The sequence below is a fragment of the Polypterus senegalus genome, chromosome 4 (genome assembly GCF_016835505.1).
Source record: "Polypterus senegalus isolate Bchr_013 chromosome 4, ASM1683550v1, whole genome shotgun sequence".
NCBI classification, from domain to species: Eukaryota; Metazoa; Chordata; class Cladistia; order Polypteriformes; family Polypteridae; genus Polypterus; species Polypterus senegalus.
Genome location: NC_053157.1, coordinates 123,220,588 through 123,236,257, shown reverse-complemented (window position 1 = coordinate 123,236,257; position 15,670 = coordinate 123,220,588). Strand labels below are relative to the sequence as shown.

At 36.8% G+C, this 15,670-nt stretch overlaps 1 protein-coding gene across 9 annotated transcripts in view; it reads left to right on the top strand.

Moving 5' to 3' along the window:
• kiaa1109 (KIAA1109 ortholog) overlaps window positions 1-15,670 on the top strand; it is a 388,609-nt gene that overhangs the window by 85,854 nt on the left and 287,085 nt on the right. For all 9 annotated transcript variants that reach the window (XM_039751238.1, XM_039751239.1, XM_039751244.1 and 6 more), the window contains exons 7-8: window positions 1,369-1,543; window positions 12,049-12,130. In XM_039751238.1, the coding sequence (XP_039607172.1) occupies window positions 1,369-1,543; window positions 12,049-12,130 (257 nt within the window). The remainder of the gene's footprint in view (window positions 1-1,368; window positions 1,544-12,048; window positions 12,131-15,670) is intronic.

Genomic DNA, 15,670 nt, shown 5'->3' with positions numbered 1-15,670 from the left:
CTTGCTAGAATTTCTTTTTAAGGTTTACATCAAATTTATTGCTTAAACATACCTCCTGGTCTTTTATATCCAGAAGCAGCTCCTCTATTCTGCTGTCAGCTCTGATGTCGATTCTTTCTATTTTCTTGTGTACATCCTCCTTTGCATCATTAATTTATTCCTCCTGCATGTGGTAATCAACACCTTCAGCTCAGAAAGCTTGCTTCCATCTTCTTTGTGGTACAAAAGTGGAGTTACGCACTCTGTTGGAGTTGATTCCTTTGACTTGCAGGGGTTGATAGTAATAGTTAACAGAAGGGATTAAGAGACCATACTCCTGTCTGAGATTTGTGAATTATCGTTGCCCGTCTCACTCACAGACACTTCCACATTTGCTGTCGGCTGTAGCAGAAGCTGCAGTGCGAGGTCCTGGCAAATCCATTCTTTTGCCTGTCTTTTCCACCTTAGTATGTGGCAGACCATAATGTAAACTTGAGACCGAGTTAGTCTTTGATGTACCTTTACCTACCTTTTCCTTTTCTTTCTGACCCCTTGGTCTCCTGCTCATGCTTTTAATTTACTTGTAAATAAATCCTCCCTGGTTGACTAAATACAGGATATTTTGAATAGATAATAAAAAGCTAAATAACACCGCTGCCGGTGGAGCATCGTCTCAGATGTTCATCTCTTGCAATGGTCGAGGCTAAGTTTTTAGAGGATTGAACTTTCCATTGTGCCTGATATTAAAACAGTTTGTGATACTAAGGCCGAGAAACACCCATCTTATTAAAAAACTGTGTCTTGTTTCTTTTTGAAAATATAAATAGGTGTTTTGGTATACTAGGTATTATGTAGTAGAACAATGTAGTTCTTTTTTATACTGTATGTATCTTATTGTTTTGATTTTGCTTTAAAGCACTTGAGCATCAGTTATTTCTTTGTTTTTTCTTCTGTAAGAAATAACCACAAATATAAGTGTTCCGTAAGTTTATTACAAATTGTGAAATGTTCTGTAACAAAAAAAAGTTGGGGAAATGCTATATATAAATAGTCATTTTAATACTTAGTTGGATTTCAAACTAAAATGTCAGCTTAATGAGGGTTATGGATGTTTAACTAAAGCATACACTGCATGATGATTTTTAATTAATGTTCAAATACATGTATATAGTAAGCTTCAATTCTTATTTGCATGTTTCCTACAGACTAGCAATAGTACTAAAGTATCACCAACAAAAACTGAATATAGCATTTACTGTGAAATCAAGCTCTTACATAAAATGCAACATCAAGTGGCTTGTTTTTGATTAGTTCTAGCAAAACTTTAATATTACATAATATACTATTAGAGAGATGTTTTTCATTGTTTCATTTGTGTGTTATTAACAGATCCTAAAGCAGAAACAAGACTTTACATAACAGTGAATGGCTTTGAATTTCATGTTTACAACCGAACTGATTTATATACACACCTTCAAGAGGTTTTTGGACTAGAACCTACACTTATTCCTCCTAAAAAGGAAGAGGATAAAGCAAAAACCCGTGGAGAAAATGCCCTTGAAAGGTATAACTGAATTTTAATTGCATGATTTGAATATTATTTATCTTGAGTATTGTTTGTTTTCTTTTTTTTGATGTCATTTTCTCAATATGCCGAATATACTGTTGAACATTATAGTACAAATTGTAGGTATTAATATTTTGCTTCAGAGCTGAACTTTCAAACTGAATTGAATTAGACAGGCTCAGAAAGTAAATGAATCCAATTTACCTTCTCTATACTTACTATATAGTAAGCAGACAGTACACTTTACTGTGAATGTTTTCATTTATGTAAGAATGTGTTTGAAATATTCATTATTATGTATCTTGAAACAAAAATGAATAGTTTAATTATTTTTGGCCCTCTTCTTTCTTGTGATTTTTGCTTACTCTCATTAATAACTGAATAATGTATTGTTCTGCTGTTGTAGGTCATTAAGTCACCCTGTAGTTGTTGCATGGTTGACATAAACGTATCTTAGAAATAATAGTAGTCCATCACAAGGCATACTTGTTTTGAAAAATGGTCTGGGGTCTCATGTATAACGCCATGCGTAGAACTCGCACTATAACATGGCGTAAGCACAAAAGCCGAAATGTGCTTACGCATAGAAAAATCCAGATGCTTGAATCTGTGCGTACTCCACGTTCTTCCTCTACATAAATCTCGATCAGTGTGAAAAGTAACGCTCATGCAGGCGCTTTATGTAAGGCCCCAACTCCTCCCAGAATTACACCTCTTTGAATATGCAAATCAACATAAATTGCCCTTAAGCTCAGCCTTCTGTGAAAAGACAATGGGAAAATTCTAAGAATTTCAGCTAATACCAAGTGGAGGCAAAGGAAAAATTTACTATTTGTTTAATTAAACCGTGGTATAATCAACAAAAGAAAGTTGATCGAGTGACATAGCGTGTTGGAGAAACTTGAAAGCTCACATTCACAAAATCGCACAGTGCTGGAAATAAAAAAGAAGTCACATATCAAAGTCGCCATGAAAAGACGAGTTGTAGCCCACTGTCTGAGTGTCATATGAAAACTTATTAGGGTACAGAGAAGAAAAAGGCACACAGTGGGGGAAAAAGCACAAAATGTCAACTTCAATCTCGAAATTTCCGCTTTAATCATGTAGTTTTTTTTGTCATTAAAGTAGAACATCATAAACTTCATCTTAAAATAGTTTAATTAACCAGTTTCTCAAATCACATCGTAATTTAAGTAGCACATTAAATGCTTTGTTTTGTATGTGATCTTCTATGTGCTGTATGTGTGTAAATCACTACTTGCTTCTTAAACCGGCTCTCTTCCTCCGACTGGACACAGAATCCTTTACATTTGTGATATTACAGCTCTCTGAATAACTAAAATACTGAGATGTATATGTGATATTTTCATGATGATAGGAGTTAAAGCACGTTATTAAACATGGGTTTCATGGCGCAGTGATTGTGTGCGACCTTCGATGAAATAATTTATCGCAGCAGTACTCAGGGGCGGCTCTAGGCTTGTGGTGGCCCTGGGCAGAGGAAGAATCGGTGGCTCCTTTGCCCGCCAATTTCAGTAAGATTATTTAAACGAATTTAAAGTTTTATCAGTATAATATAATGAACATATTTTGCTGCATTTCATCATAAAAATGATACCGTCATCATATGTAAATACGGCTTTATAAAGTGGCTCGTTGTGCGATATTATAACTGTAGTGCAAGTTTACAGTGGGGTGATTGTACTTATAAGTGTGTTCCAAACAACGATCTATTATTTCCACTCTAAAACTCCACTTCACTCCCAGATACTCAATCAAGGCATGAGCTGAGAGAACGTGCACGTTCTAAATTGGTGGGGGGATGGAATAGCCGGCTGCTCCTAGCTTCTCTTTATCAGCACATTTAGAAAACATAGGGCGCTGGCGGAGAGGTGTGAAGGGATTTAAGAAGCAGTTTAAGGTGGGACGGAATTACGAGTTTTTTCGTAGGCTCTGGTAATTCTAGTGTTAAATTACCAATTTTATAGGTTCTTCACCTGCTGGTCTGTGGAAAGCTCATATTTATCTGGGGTCTTAACGCCTTTGGGCAGCTCCATATATAATAAGCCCCCTTCGTTTCTTCCCCAAGAACCAGCCCACGTCTGTAAGTCTCCTCCATACTCTCCCTGTTGTTATATGTTACCCTGGGTTCATATTTAGGGAACGAAGCCTGTTCTGAGTTACACCTGACCCTCAGACTAGCTTCCCATCCAGAAACTCAGCCCTGGTACTTTCCTGCCTAAATAGTTTTATGGTCCTGTCCCATTTTCTTCTGGGAATACACCATCCTGCCGACTACGCCACTGTCACATAAAGACTCCAGACTGTCAGAAGGATTTGGGCAGCCACCCATATATTATGATCCTGGCTGCTAAAGGTTGTGGTCATTCACCTTTTTATTCAGCAAATTGCAAGTTGGTGTTATTTGTCCTTCATGTTCCACTTTAGCCGGTTGCCTTATGGATATGTAAAAAGAAAGGTGGGAGTAATTTCTAAAGGTGGACGTGTAAGACAGTTTTTAAAGGTTGACTTGACGGTCATAACTGCAGGTGACGGAGTGTATATTTGTAAAATACATCTATGATGGTAGTCTACTAGTGTCAATATCTTACACTATAGCACTCTTGTCGAGTGAATTATTACAGTGCATTTAGATTACAATTAAGACTACAGTGTATTTTTATCACCATTATTTATGATTAGCAGTTTTGAAAAAAAAAATAATCATAAAAGTTTGGATATGAGATATTTTTACTAAACAACATCTGAAGAAAATTTCAATGAACATATAAATAGAAATTTGTGTCCGTCTAATTTTAATGGATTGACATAGACTTAAGTGTGGGCTATACTTGATTAAGTCAGTCAGATTAAAACAAATATTTGACTGTTGTTTACTCGAATGTCCAAATAAAATAGTCGCCTACATTTAACAGGTCACACTAAAGATGGGCTATAAACGTATTCCAATTTTAAACTTTGAAAAAATTGTTAAAGTTATATCTTTACTTTTATAATACACAACCCTAAAAATGTGTTTTATTACTTTCATTACTATTTATCAACGTTTATTTTTATATATATATATATATATATATATACACACACACACACACACACACACACACACACACACACACACACACACACACAGTGGTGTGAAAACTATTTGCCCCTTCCTGATTTCTTATTCTTTTGCATGTTTGTCACACAAAATGTTTCTGATCATCAAACACATTTAACCATTAGTCAAATATAACACAAGTAAACACAAAATGTAGTTTTTAAATAATGGTTTTTATTATTTAGGGAGAAACAAAATCCAAACCTACATGGCCATGTGTGAAAAATTAATTGCCCCCTTGTTAAAAATAACCTAACTGTATGCATCACACCTGAGTTCAATTTCCGTAGCCACCCCCAGGCCTGATTACTGCCACACCTGTTTCAATCAAGAAATCACTTAAATAGGAGCTGCCTGACACAGAGAAGTAGACCAAAAGCACCTCAAAAGCTAGACATCATGCCAAGATCCAAAGAAATTCAGGAACAAATGAGAACAGAAGTAATTGAGATCTATCAGTCTGGTAAAGGTTATAAAGCCATTTCTAAAGCTTTGGGACTCCAGCGAACCACAGTGAGAGCCATTATCCACAAATGGCAAAAACATGGAACAGGGGTGAACCTTCCCAGGAGTGGCCGGCCGACCAGAATTACCCCAAGAGCGCAGAGATGACTCATCCGAGAGGTCACAAAAGACCCCAGGACAACGTCTAAAGAACTGCAGGCCTCACTTGCCTCAATTAAGGTCAGTGTTCACGACTCCACCATAATAAAGAGACTGGGCAAAACGGCCTGCATGGCAGATTTCCAAGGCGCAAACCACTGTTAAGCAAAAGAACATTAGGCTCGTCTCAATTTTGCTAAGAAACATCCCAATGATTGCCAAGACTTTTGGGAAAATACCTTGTGGAGTGATGAGACAAAAGTTTAACTTTTTGGAAGGCAAATGTCCGCTACATCTGGCGAAAAGGAACACAGCATTTCAGAAATAGAACATCATACCAACAGTAAAATATGGTGGTTGTAGTGTGATGGTCTGGGGTTGTTTTGCTGATTCAGGACCTGGAAGGCTTGCTCTGATAGATGGAACCATGAATTCTACTGTCTACCAAAAAATCCTGAAGGAGAATGTCCGGCCATCTGTTCGTCAACTCAAGCTGAAGCGATCTTGGGTGCTGCAACAGGACAATGACCCAAAACACACCAGCAAATCCACCTCTGAATGGCTGAAGAAAAACAAAATGAAGACTTTGGAGTGGCCTAGTCAAAGTCCTGACCTGAATCCAATTGAGATGCTATGGCATGACCTTAAAAAGGCGGTTCATGGTAGAAAACCCTCAAATAAAGCTGAATTACAACAATTCTGCAAAGATGAGTGGGCCAAAATTCCTCCAGAGCACTGTGAAAGACTCATTGCAAGTTATCGCAAACGTTTGATTGCAGTTATTGCTTCTAAGGGTGGCCCAACCAGTTATTAGGTTCAGGGGGCAATTACTTTTTCACACAGGGCCATGTAGGTTTGGATTTTTTTCTCTCCCTAAATAATAAAACCATCATTTAAAAACTGCATTTTGTGTTTACTTGTGTTATATTTGACTAATGGTTAAATGTGCTTGATGATCAGAAACATTTTGTGTGACAAACATGCAAAAGAATAAGAAATCAGGAAGGGGGCAAATAGTTTTTCAAAAGCACAGACACACACTTAATGTCAAGACCTTAGTATAACAAGGTTCTAGCTGTGAGTCATGGTTTTAGAATACTGAGCTTTAAAAGTTTTGGCTCTCAATCCTTTTCCTTTAATTTTGTTCCTATATATAAAGCCTGTATTTTCAGTTTAAAAATACAAGTTTTATTGAAAATATGACTCCTAAATAAAGATAAGAACCTTATTGTTGTAGACTATGTTTGTAAGTGAACAGCAGTCTTGATCAGGATGCTCGGTTTCCAAGCTGTTTTCATCATGTGGGATTACCATTGAGTCCAGCAAAGTCCATGCCATCTGTAGACCATGTTGATACAAGTGAAGGCTCAGCTCAAATCTTATCAGTTCTAGTAGTGTTAATACACGGGTTGATGGAAGTAGCACAGATTAAACTAAACACTCAATATTGTCACTACTAAAAACAAAATTTTATTAATTATTCAGCATAAATTGTACAACTGTTTCAAGAAATAGTTACAATTAATAATGATGGGTCAGTTGAACTATTAGAAAAATTAAACAGACTGATCTGGGGAATATACTGAAGCTTAAGTATGCCCACTTCTATATATTTATAAATAAAAGAACAATGTAATGGGGATAGACATGTTTGCTTTTAATGTACAAAAAAGGAATAAAACTGTACAATAAAAAAGGCAAAAGACAAATAAAGAAAGGGACATGTTTATTAGAGGAGGGGTTGAGATGGAATCCCAAGTTTAAATGCTTTAGTGATGCTCTCCTTGTACTGTATGTGAAACTCTTCTCTCACTTAACAAAAAACAAAAATTACTTTCACCAATACTAAAAGTGTATTAATGCATATTTTAAATTTCACTTTAAACATATATTTAGTTTATGTTCTTGTCTAAATTCACTACAAGTAAAATGTTATTTTGTTTAACAGAAAAATTGTGCTGAAAAGAAAAAGAAAGGATTGCCAAAACAACAACACTTGACATACCACTCACTGTCTACTGGTCTATCAATGAACAGATCTTCTGCTTCTGGTAGAGAAATCCTCTCAGCTGTTCCTAGAGCTTTAATAAGAGCCTATGACAAATGCAGAAAAACAGGATGTTATTCATAGAGACACTTTCTGTACTCATTAGAGATTCACTGAAGCCAAATGAGCCTCTGGCATCAGCACATCCAGAATGATGTGAGTTCTGTTGATCTTTTCAAAAGTGCCTACAGCACTTCATTCAGGTAGTTGTAGAGGCCATCTGTCAGCTCCTCATCTTCTACTGTATATAGGTCATTTCCCAGTGACCTTTAGGATCTCCCTCATTTTTAAACCATTTGAATGACACCTTTTCAGGTACAACAGCCTGTTGGACAATAAAATACAAGAGTTTTGTGCTATAAAATCATCATAGCTCTTTGCTACTAGATAGATTACAATGACAAAGTTTTACTTGTTATCTGAACTAAGTTACCAGCAAGGGAGCATCTACTCCAATAGTTTTTCATGTCCTGGAAGCCCTGCTGATCTCTACAGCCACAAAAACCCGAGCCACTTGTTCTCGAGTCAGCTGCTGTACTGCAGCCACACAGCCAGCCTGCTCTCCTACACTGTGGACACTCACAAATAAATACATCAAATTGTCATATGTAGTATTTGAAGAGTTAGAAAAAAAAATATCCCCGTTTGCTGAAGAAATGTTATCTTGCACTAAAAAAATTAGAAACATCTGACTTTTAATTGAAACAATTTCATTCAAAGAAAAATAAAGCCCTCATGAAGAAATAGCTATTTTTAAAATTAACATTTTTATAAGGGGTGCCGTTAATAGTAGCTGGCACGTTAAATGAATGCCACAGTTAAAAGTGTGTATGAAGAAAAAAATATGCATTATCAGCATCTTTAAAAGACTGACCATAAAATCAAAGGGTTCCTCATTGTCAGATAAAGTGCATACTGAGAGAGGACAAGAGAAAAAGTACAGCCAGTCCCAGGGTTATGTACGAGATAGGGACTGTAGGTTTGTTCTTAAGTTTATTTTGTATGTAAGTCGGAACAGGTACATTACAGTATTTTAATAAATGCTATTGTTGACCAACTGTAACCAAGTGCTCTGCCAATGAATGATGGCGTTTCACTGACCTTTTAATTAGTCAGTCAGTCAGTCATTCTCCAACCCACTATATCCCAACACACGGTCACGGGGGTCTGCTGGAGCGAATCCCATCCAACACAGGGCACAAGGCAAGAACAAACCCCGGGCAGGGCGTCAGCACACCGCAGACATTTTTATTATTTCTACTTTATTTTTAATAGTGATGGTTTTTCTTTTTTTTTACTGTATCACCAGCACTTGCATCAGATTTGTGTTTCAGAGACATTCTTGAAGGGTGAATACAAAAGGTTAAGATGAGCTCTTCTGCATAGCACGGTACACGCTATCAGAGGGGGAAGGCACCCGTCGTCAGCACATCTGATGTACTGAACGGGAGACTATTTACTGCTATGTACAACAGTACAAGCATGCTTGCTATTGAGAATGAATGGGGGCTGCGAGGGGAGGTTCGCCACCTGCCCACCACACAGTCACCTCCACTACAGTATGCTGCCTGCAGCGTCCGTCCATGGAGAGCGAACACAGTGAGGCCAAAGGCGGGTAGTGAATTGCCCACCACTGCCCACATTCAACAGGCAGCCAACCGAGGGACAGTACAATGCTACCCCCCCCACTGCCCCATTCACCCTCAATGGCCTCCGTTCAGCCACAACTGGGTCACCACTTGCAGCATTACCAGCCGCCCACCAAGAACAAACGGGGCAGCTTTGTGTGGTGATTGGGCAGTGAAATGCCTCTCTCCGCTCCATCCAGCCTGTGTCCAGTCAGGAGCAGTAGGTGTGGTGGGTGTGCAGTGAACCGCCCCATCAAGCCTCTGTCCAGCACATGACTGTTTGTTAGTTGTGGCCCCAGTGACTATGGACCACAGGTCACCGCTTGCCATCCAAGGGACACTACACTACGTGAGCAGTGAAATCGCCTCCGTCCAGCCACCGCTTGCAGCATCCCCAGGCTGAAGATGACAGAGTGGTAGTTACTGAGGCGCCTGACTCGCGTCTCCCTTACAGGTGAAGGTGCAGCTGCAGCCCCATTCGTAAGTTGTAGGTCGGATGTCCGTAACTTGGACTACCTGTACTGAAATCCTATACAATCTTAACACAAATACAGTGATCCCTCTCTATATCACGCTTCGACTTTCGCGGCTTCACTCCATCACGGATTTTAAATGTAAGCATATCTAAATATATATCACAGATTTTTCGCTGGTTCGCGGATTTCTGCGGACAATGCGTCTTTTAATTTATGGTACATGCTTCCTCAGTTTGTTTGCCCATTTGATTTCATACAAGGGACGCTATTGGCGGATGGCTTAGAAGCTACCCAATCGGAGCATGTATTAAGTATTAACTAAAACTCCTCAATGATATGCTTCCCGCGCAGTGCTTGATTGTTTGCTTTTCTATGTCTCTCTCACTCTCTGCCTGATGGGAGGGGGTGTGAGCAGAGGAGCTGTTTGCACAGAGGCTGTTTGCTTAAAAGAGACGGATGCTCCTCTAAAAAATGCCACTTTATCGCGGTGCTTCGGCATACTTAAAAGCACAAAAGCACTTATTGATTTTTTGATTGTTTGCTTTTCTTAGCGAGCGCTCTCTCTCTCTCTGAAATTCTCTGCGCCTGACGCGCGCACTCCTTTGAAGAGAACATATATTTGCATTCTTTTAATTGTGAGAAAGAACTGTCATCTCTGTCTTGTCATGGAGCACAGTTTAAACTTTGACTAAAAGGTGTTATTTCATATCTAGAGGGCTCTAATAATGTTAACAGTGTGGGAGGGTTTATAAGGGCTTAAAATATATAAAAACAACCATTCAAACATATGGTTTCTACTTCGCGGATTTTCATATATTGCGGGGGGTTCTGGAACGCAACCCCCGCAATTGAGGAGGGATTACTGTATAAGGTTACATAAAACCTATAATTAATATTCAAATACCATCAACATGTGGACTGAACCAGTAGGGATGTGCTAGGAGAAGAAAGAAAGAAAGAAAAAAAAAGATACCCGTGAAAGTCAGATACTACATGTGAATTGCAAGTTTAAGAAATGGTTGTTTGCAGTTTATCTTATTTTTCATTAACATCCAATTTCTAGAAGATATTCTTGTATCAGAAAGGAAAAATATAAATGACACTTGTAATTAAATTGAAAAGACTCTGTGTACATCGCGACACTCTGAGTCACATACAATTTAGTGGTGCACTGCCCATTGCATGAAAGTCTCTTAACAGTTTAGAAATGGCATGTATCATCTGCACAAAACTACCATGAAATTTTATTAAAATTGATGGTACCAAAACATGGCAGATTATTTGGTATTACAATTTAGACACATTGCTCCAAGAACTCCAACATAAGCAACTAAACTGAAAAGAAAAAAAGGTAATACTGTGCACCACTGTAGTCAATCTGAACTTTGTCAAAAGCCTGGTTCATGACAGAATAACTAGCATTTCCAAGATACTTGTAAACGTTTTTTTTGTCTTCCATGCACAGTCAAGGAGTTCTTGTAAAACTTGCCTTGTGGAATTTGAAGAGTTGCCAGTACTGCTGAGTGCCAGTCCACTTCAAGCACTGAATATGCATTAATCACTACAGAAAAAATGATTATTAATACAAACATAAAGGTTCACAGTACAAACATAACCATGCAAAAAAAAAAGTATTAAAAAATACAAAGAAAACTGTGCAAATAAAAATTTCAAACATTTTCATTTTGAAGCACACTTAACTTCCCTTGTCAAAAATACTAGTAGTTAGTTTTGTCACTTCTCCTTCTTTTGTCTAATGCTGTTTTGTCGCTGCTGCTTCTTTTTTGTCTTCTTTTGTTTAATGGAGTTTCATTGCTTGGTACAATGGCAGGTTATTTAAAAGGAAACTCTATAAGGCGGAACCTCAACGAAGTAGGGATCACAAACTGTAAAACTATTTGTTAAAGTTACACTTGATAGACAGCTTCAAATGTTGATAACTGGACAAGTGAGTTTTTGATTGTCATACAATAAAAACAATCTCATTCGTTGAAGTTATGAATTAGCACAATATGATTTGCTGAAGTTGAATTTGATTGACAGTTATCCCGCCTCGAGATCCACCCGGAAATGGATTTCCCAGGAATGGTCTGAGAGAGACGGTCAACACACTCTGCCATGCCCTAGTCTACTGTAGTATTATACTTACTTAAGCCCTTTAGCTGTCTCCTAATTGCACTTTTGTGACAAATGATTGGGTGAATCTTGCCAGAAACGCATGTTGCTCTGAGGTTGCAGCATTTATATTTATATTGATCACTGGTACTCATTCCACCCCATGTCTGGGGTTTTATTCTATACAATCTATTAAGTCTTTAAAAAAAAAAAAAAGTCATAACTGCATATGGAGGGACTTAAGGTATTAATTTTTTGGATGTAAATACCAATGCTGATAGCAGATGATGACCTTGGTATCGGTCTGAAACATCACCACTGATTTATATTGTTTAATTTCTGATGTTAATATTTCTAATTCTTCTGGTGTGAATTTAGTAGCTTTTACTCATTGAGGGTGTTATCTGTTCTATAGTTTTCATTGAATGATTAGTAAATTTAGTGTTTTAACATGTTTTCTACATCAAGCTATGTTTCTAAAATAGAATAAATTTTATTTTATTTTCAAGTGTTAAAATTAAAACAGAATCTCAAGACCCATCATCATCTTGGAGATCTCTCATTCCTGTGATCAAAGTCAACATAAGTACAGTAAGTTTCTGAACCATTTATCTTTAATATTTTTATGTATTGTACTTTAAGCTAGTTTACCTTTCTCTAGTGTTAGCTTTGTACAGGAAAAATGTTTAAAAGCTTACTGTTTTAATTTACAAATATGTATGTTCAAGGTAGTTGCTTTGAATTAGATAATATTGTGTGGCTGCCAATTAAAGAGAATCATATTTTAGAGTTGTGTGTCATCCAGTGGTACAGAAAATATGTGCTTAGAGGGAAGAATAGATTCAAATAAACAGCAAATCTTGGAAGCTATGGTCCCATAATAAGCGAAGAAACTGAAACTTAAAGTAGGTTAGAAATTATGGCAAGACAGTAATCCAAAACATAATAAAAATCAACCATAAACTATTAAAAACATGAGATTAAGTTTTTGGAATGCCTATCACAGTTCCCAAACCTGAATATTATTGAAAATCTTTTGGTAGATATCAAACACGTGGTGCTTTCAAGATGACAGAAACATTATGGAGAAAAAATTGTAAAACAAAAATCAAACGACTGTTATCTTTGTATAAAAAATATCTAGAGGCTGTAACTTGTGCCAAAGTGCTGTCACCAATACTGACTATATAGGATACACAGACCTTTGCATTTGTCACATTTTTATTTTTTAAATTTGATAAATTCAGCAAATTAATATTATTTGTGCATTACAGTTTTCATAAATGTCTATGTTGTTCCCATAAGAGGTTGTGTTTACCTTTTTGAGTTTCAAAGAGAAAAAGTACTTGGCAAGAGATGCTCTAACTTTTGCAAACAACTTCAAGCATTTATACAGTCATCTGCAAAAGCTTGGCCACTCCTGGTCGAATTAAATGATTGCTTGATTTTCTAAGTACACAGATAGACATGTAAAAAGAAAGTCAAGTCATAACATGCTGAATACATCTGTACATGGAGAAAATGCAGTATTAAAGGTAATGTCAAATAATTTTGATTTTATCCTCGCAAAATAGGTTATTTTTTTCAAAGTTATGTTTCCTATCTTTTGTCAAAGGAAATACCTCAATTGAAACTGAAAATGTTTTAGTTTTCAAATTCCAAATGGAAGTTATATTTACTGTTCACCAAATTTGGCCTCATTTCATGAAATTAGTTATGTTCTTGTAAATGTTAAGGCAAGTGCTTGAGCAGTACTGAAAGAATGTTTAAAAAGTTGAAAAAATGACTGTTGTGTGAAAGTGCTTTAACATATCTGAGAGGGACAGAATTTCTAATGAAAAGGTGAATTGTGCTGCAACAAAATGAACATAACTAATTTGATAAGAACACTTGGGAACATCACTGTGCTGAGGATACTGAATTTGAGCAGTAAGAGCAGAAGTACCACCAAGGCAACACACCTGTCACAGCCATCACTAAAGACATTGTTAGGAAAAAAGCAGAAATATAACTGACATTCAAAAATCAAAGGCCTTTACAAATAAAATAATGGAGTTTATTGTATTAGGTGGATAATCCCACTTTTTTAAATGTGGGAATTCTAGGATTCCATAATTTAATTTAGCACTTAAAAATGTGACTTACTGTGACATGCAGATGACATCTATCAGTCTTTGCTGTATTAAAGATGTACACTGAAATGCCATTTCATATACATATACTCATGTACACACTAATTTTAGCAGTGATCAGCATCTCTAAAGTTTTAAAGTAGCATCTAGTGCTCTTATGTTAAGGCCAATGATTGATTTATCACTTAAAGAATATTATTCTGCATTTTCAAGAAATGTATGGTAAACACACAGACTCTGCTCTCAGTGACATTTAAAAAAGTGCATAGTACATATTACATTAGGCAACACCAACAATATATCATTTGCTTTGATCATGCTACCTTACTTTGAAATATCTGTCATCATTCTGTAAAAATACTTTACTATTTAGAGCAGAGACTGGTCTGTAGGATGCATGCTTAGTGGCTCTTTGTTTTACTTCTGAAGAATCAGTAACTGATAGTTCCAACTATGTTGTTAATCTATCTTTATATATAGAATATCGTGAAATTCTTATTGCATTTGCTTGGAACCATGATTAGCAAGTATAAAAACATTAACTCAAAATTTCTGTCTCTCATTCCTGAAATATCTCAAGAACATTTTTCATTAACAAACAGAATCAAGACTTTTATATTCTACATATTATGGTGTACTTCTCTAAAAAATTTAAGGCATTTCAAAAATGATATCTCCTTTGAGATAATATAGGCTTTCAGTTACAAAGGTGACAAATACTTTAGAATTTTGATTTAGTAGTAAATGAATGGGTTCTCTTCCAGTATAGTATAAATGATATAGTGTTCCATTCAGAATGATAAATGGAGAATGTTTAAAACATTTAACTATTTACATACTTCTGTCTTCAGAGTATGCAAACACAATTTAGGAAGGCAAACAAAAGGCATCAACTGGATATACTTACTAGGCACAATAGCAGGTACTATATGCTGGAGACTTGAGTTTAGAAAGATTATTTATGTAAAGCATTCAAATCACTGATGACCATCCGTGAAAGTCAGTGGGGACTCTTTTGAAACACTTTAACTCTGCCTAGACCTTGTAAGAAACTTACAAGAGAAAGTGGAGTTCTTCTATAGTGACCATCGCAGATCTCAATCCATCTATTGCTGCACTGAAACAACTACAGGTAAAAAGTGCTTATACATATCATGGAGTGAAAAGTGCAAAAAGTGCTATCTGTGGTAAACTGAGGCTAAAAAGAGTCCATTGTTGGATAAAGCATCTCTTCAACTGAAGATCTTGTTATTTTACTTTTTAAGAAAAACAGATTTTGATACAAGGATTAGCATGAATAACTAGATTAAACATGGCTCCTAAATCACATACACAAGGCAGTTTACAATGCTGCTTCTCTTAGTGTTTCCTTCCAGTTACATCTGTGAATCATCATTTTGTTAACTGAACATTCTCAAGAACCTGGAAGAAAAATATACTCTGCTGTGCCCAACTGGGTCTTTGCATTGCTAGAACAGGACACTACCCCAACTTTAGATATCGTGTTTCTTTTAAGATTTGGGAAACCTGTTTAACTATACAAGTTAGAATATTATTTAATTGTTTGAGAAAGTGGTTTTTTTCGTTTAACTTTTGCGTGTGTCACATTTACATTGTGGACCACTGGGGCGTGTATAGCTCTGTAAACCCAGACACAGATCGGCACAGAGGCACAAGTTTCCCCACACACTTTTATTCCTGCGGTGGAGCACTTTTTCTTTTCTACCTACAGCACAGCACAGTACAACAAAGCACTACAAACACAGTTCTTTCTTTTCCTTCTGCTTTCTCTTTTCTTCACCTCCACTCCTCTCCTGGCAAGCTTCATCTTCCTTCTCCCGACTCTGGCTCCTCGAATAGAGTAAGGCGGCTCCTATTATTCAGCACCTGGTCCATCATGATTACCTGGAATCACTCCCAGGTGTAGTGAAAATCCACTATAGGGCCCCTATGGAACCCAACTGGGCTGCACTAAACTGTAGCACCCAGTGTGCCTTGC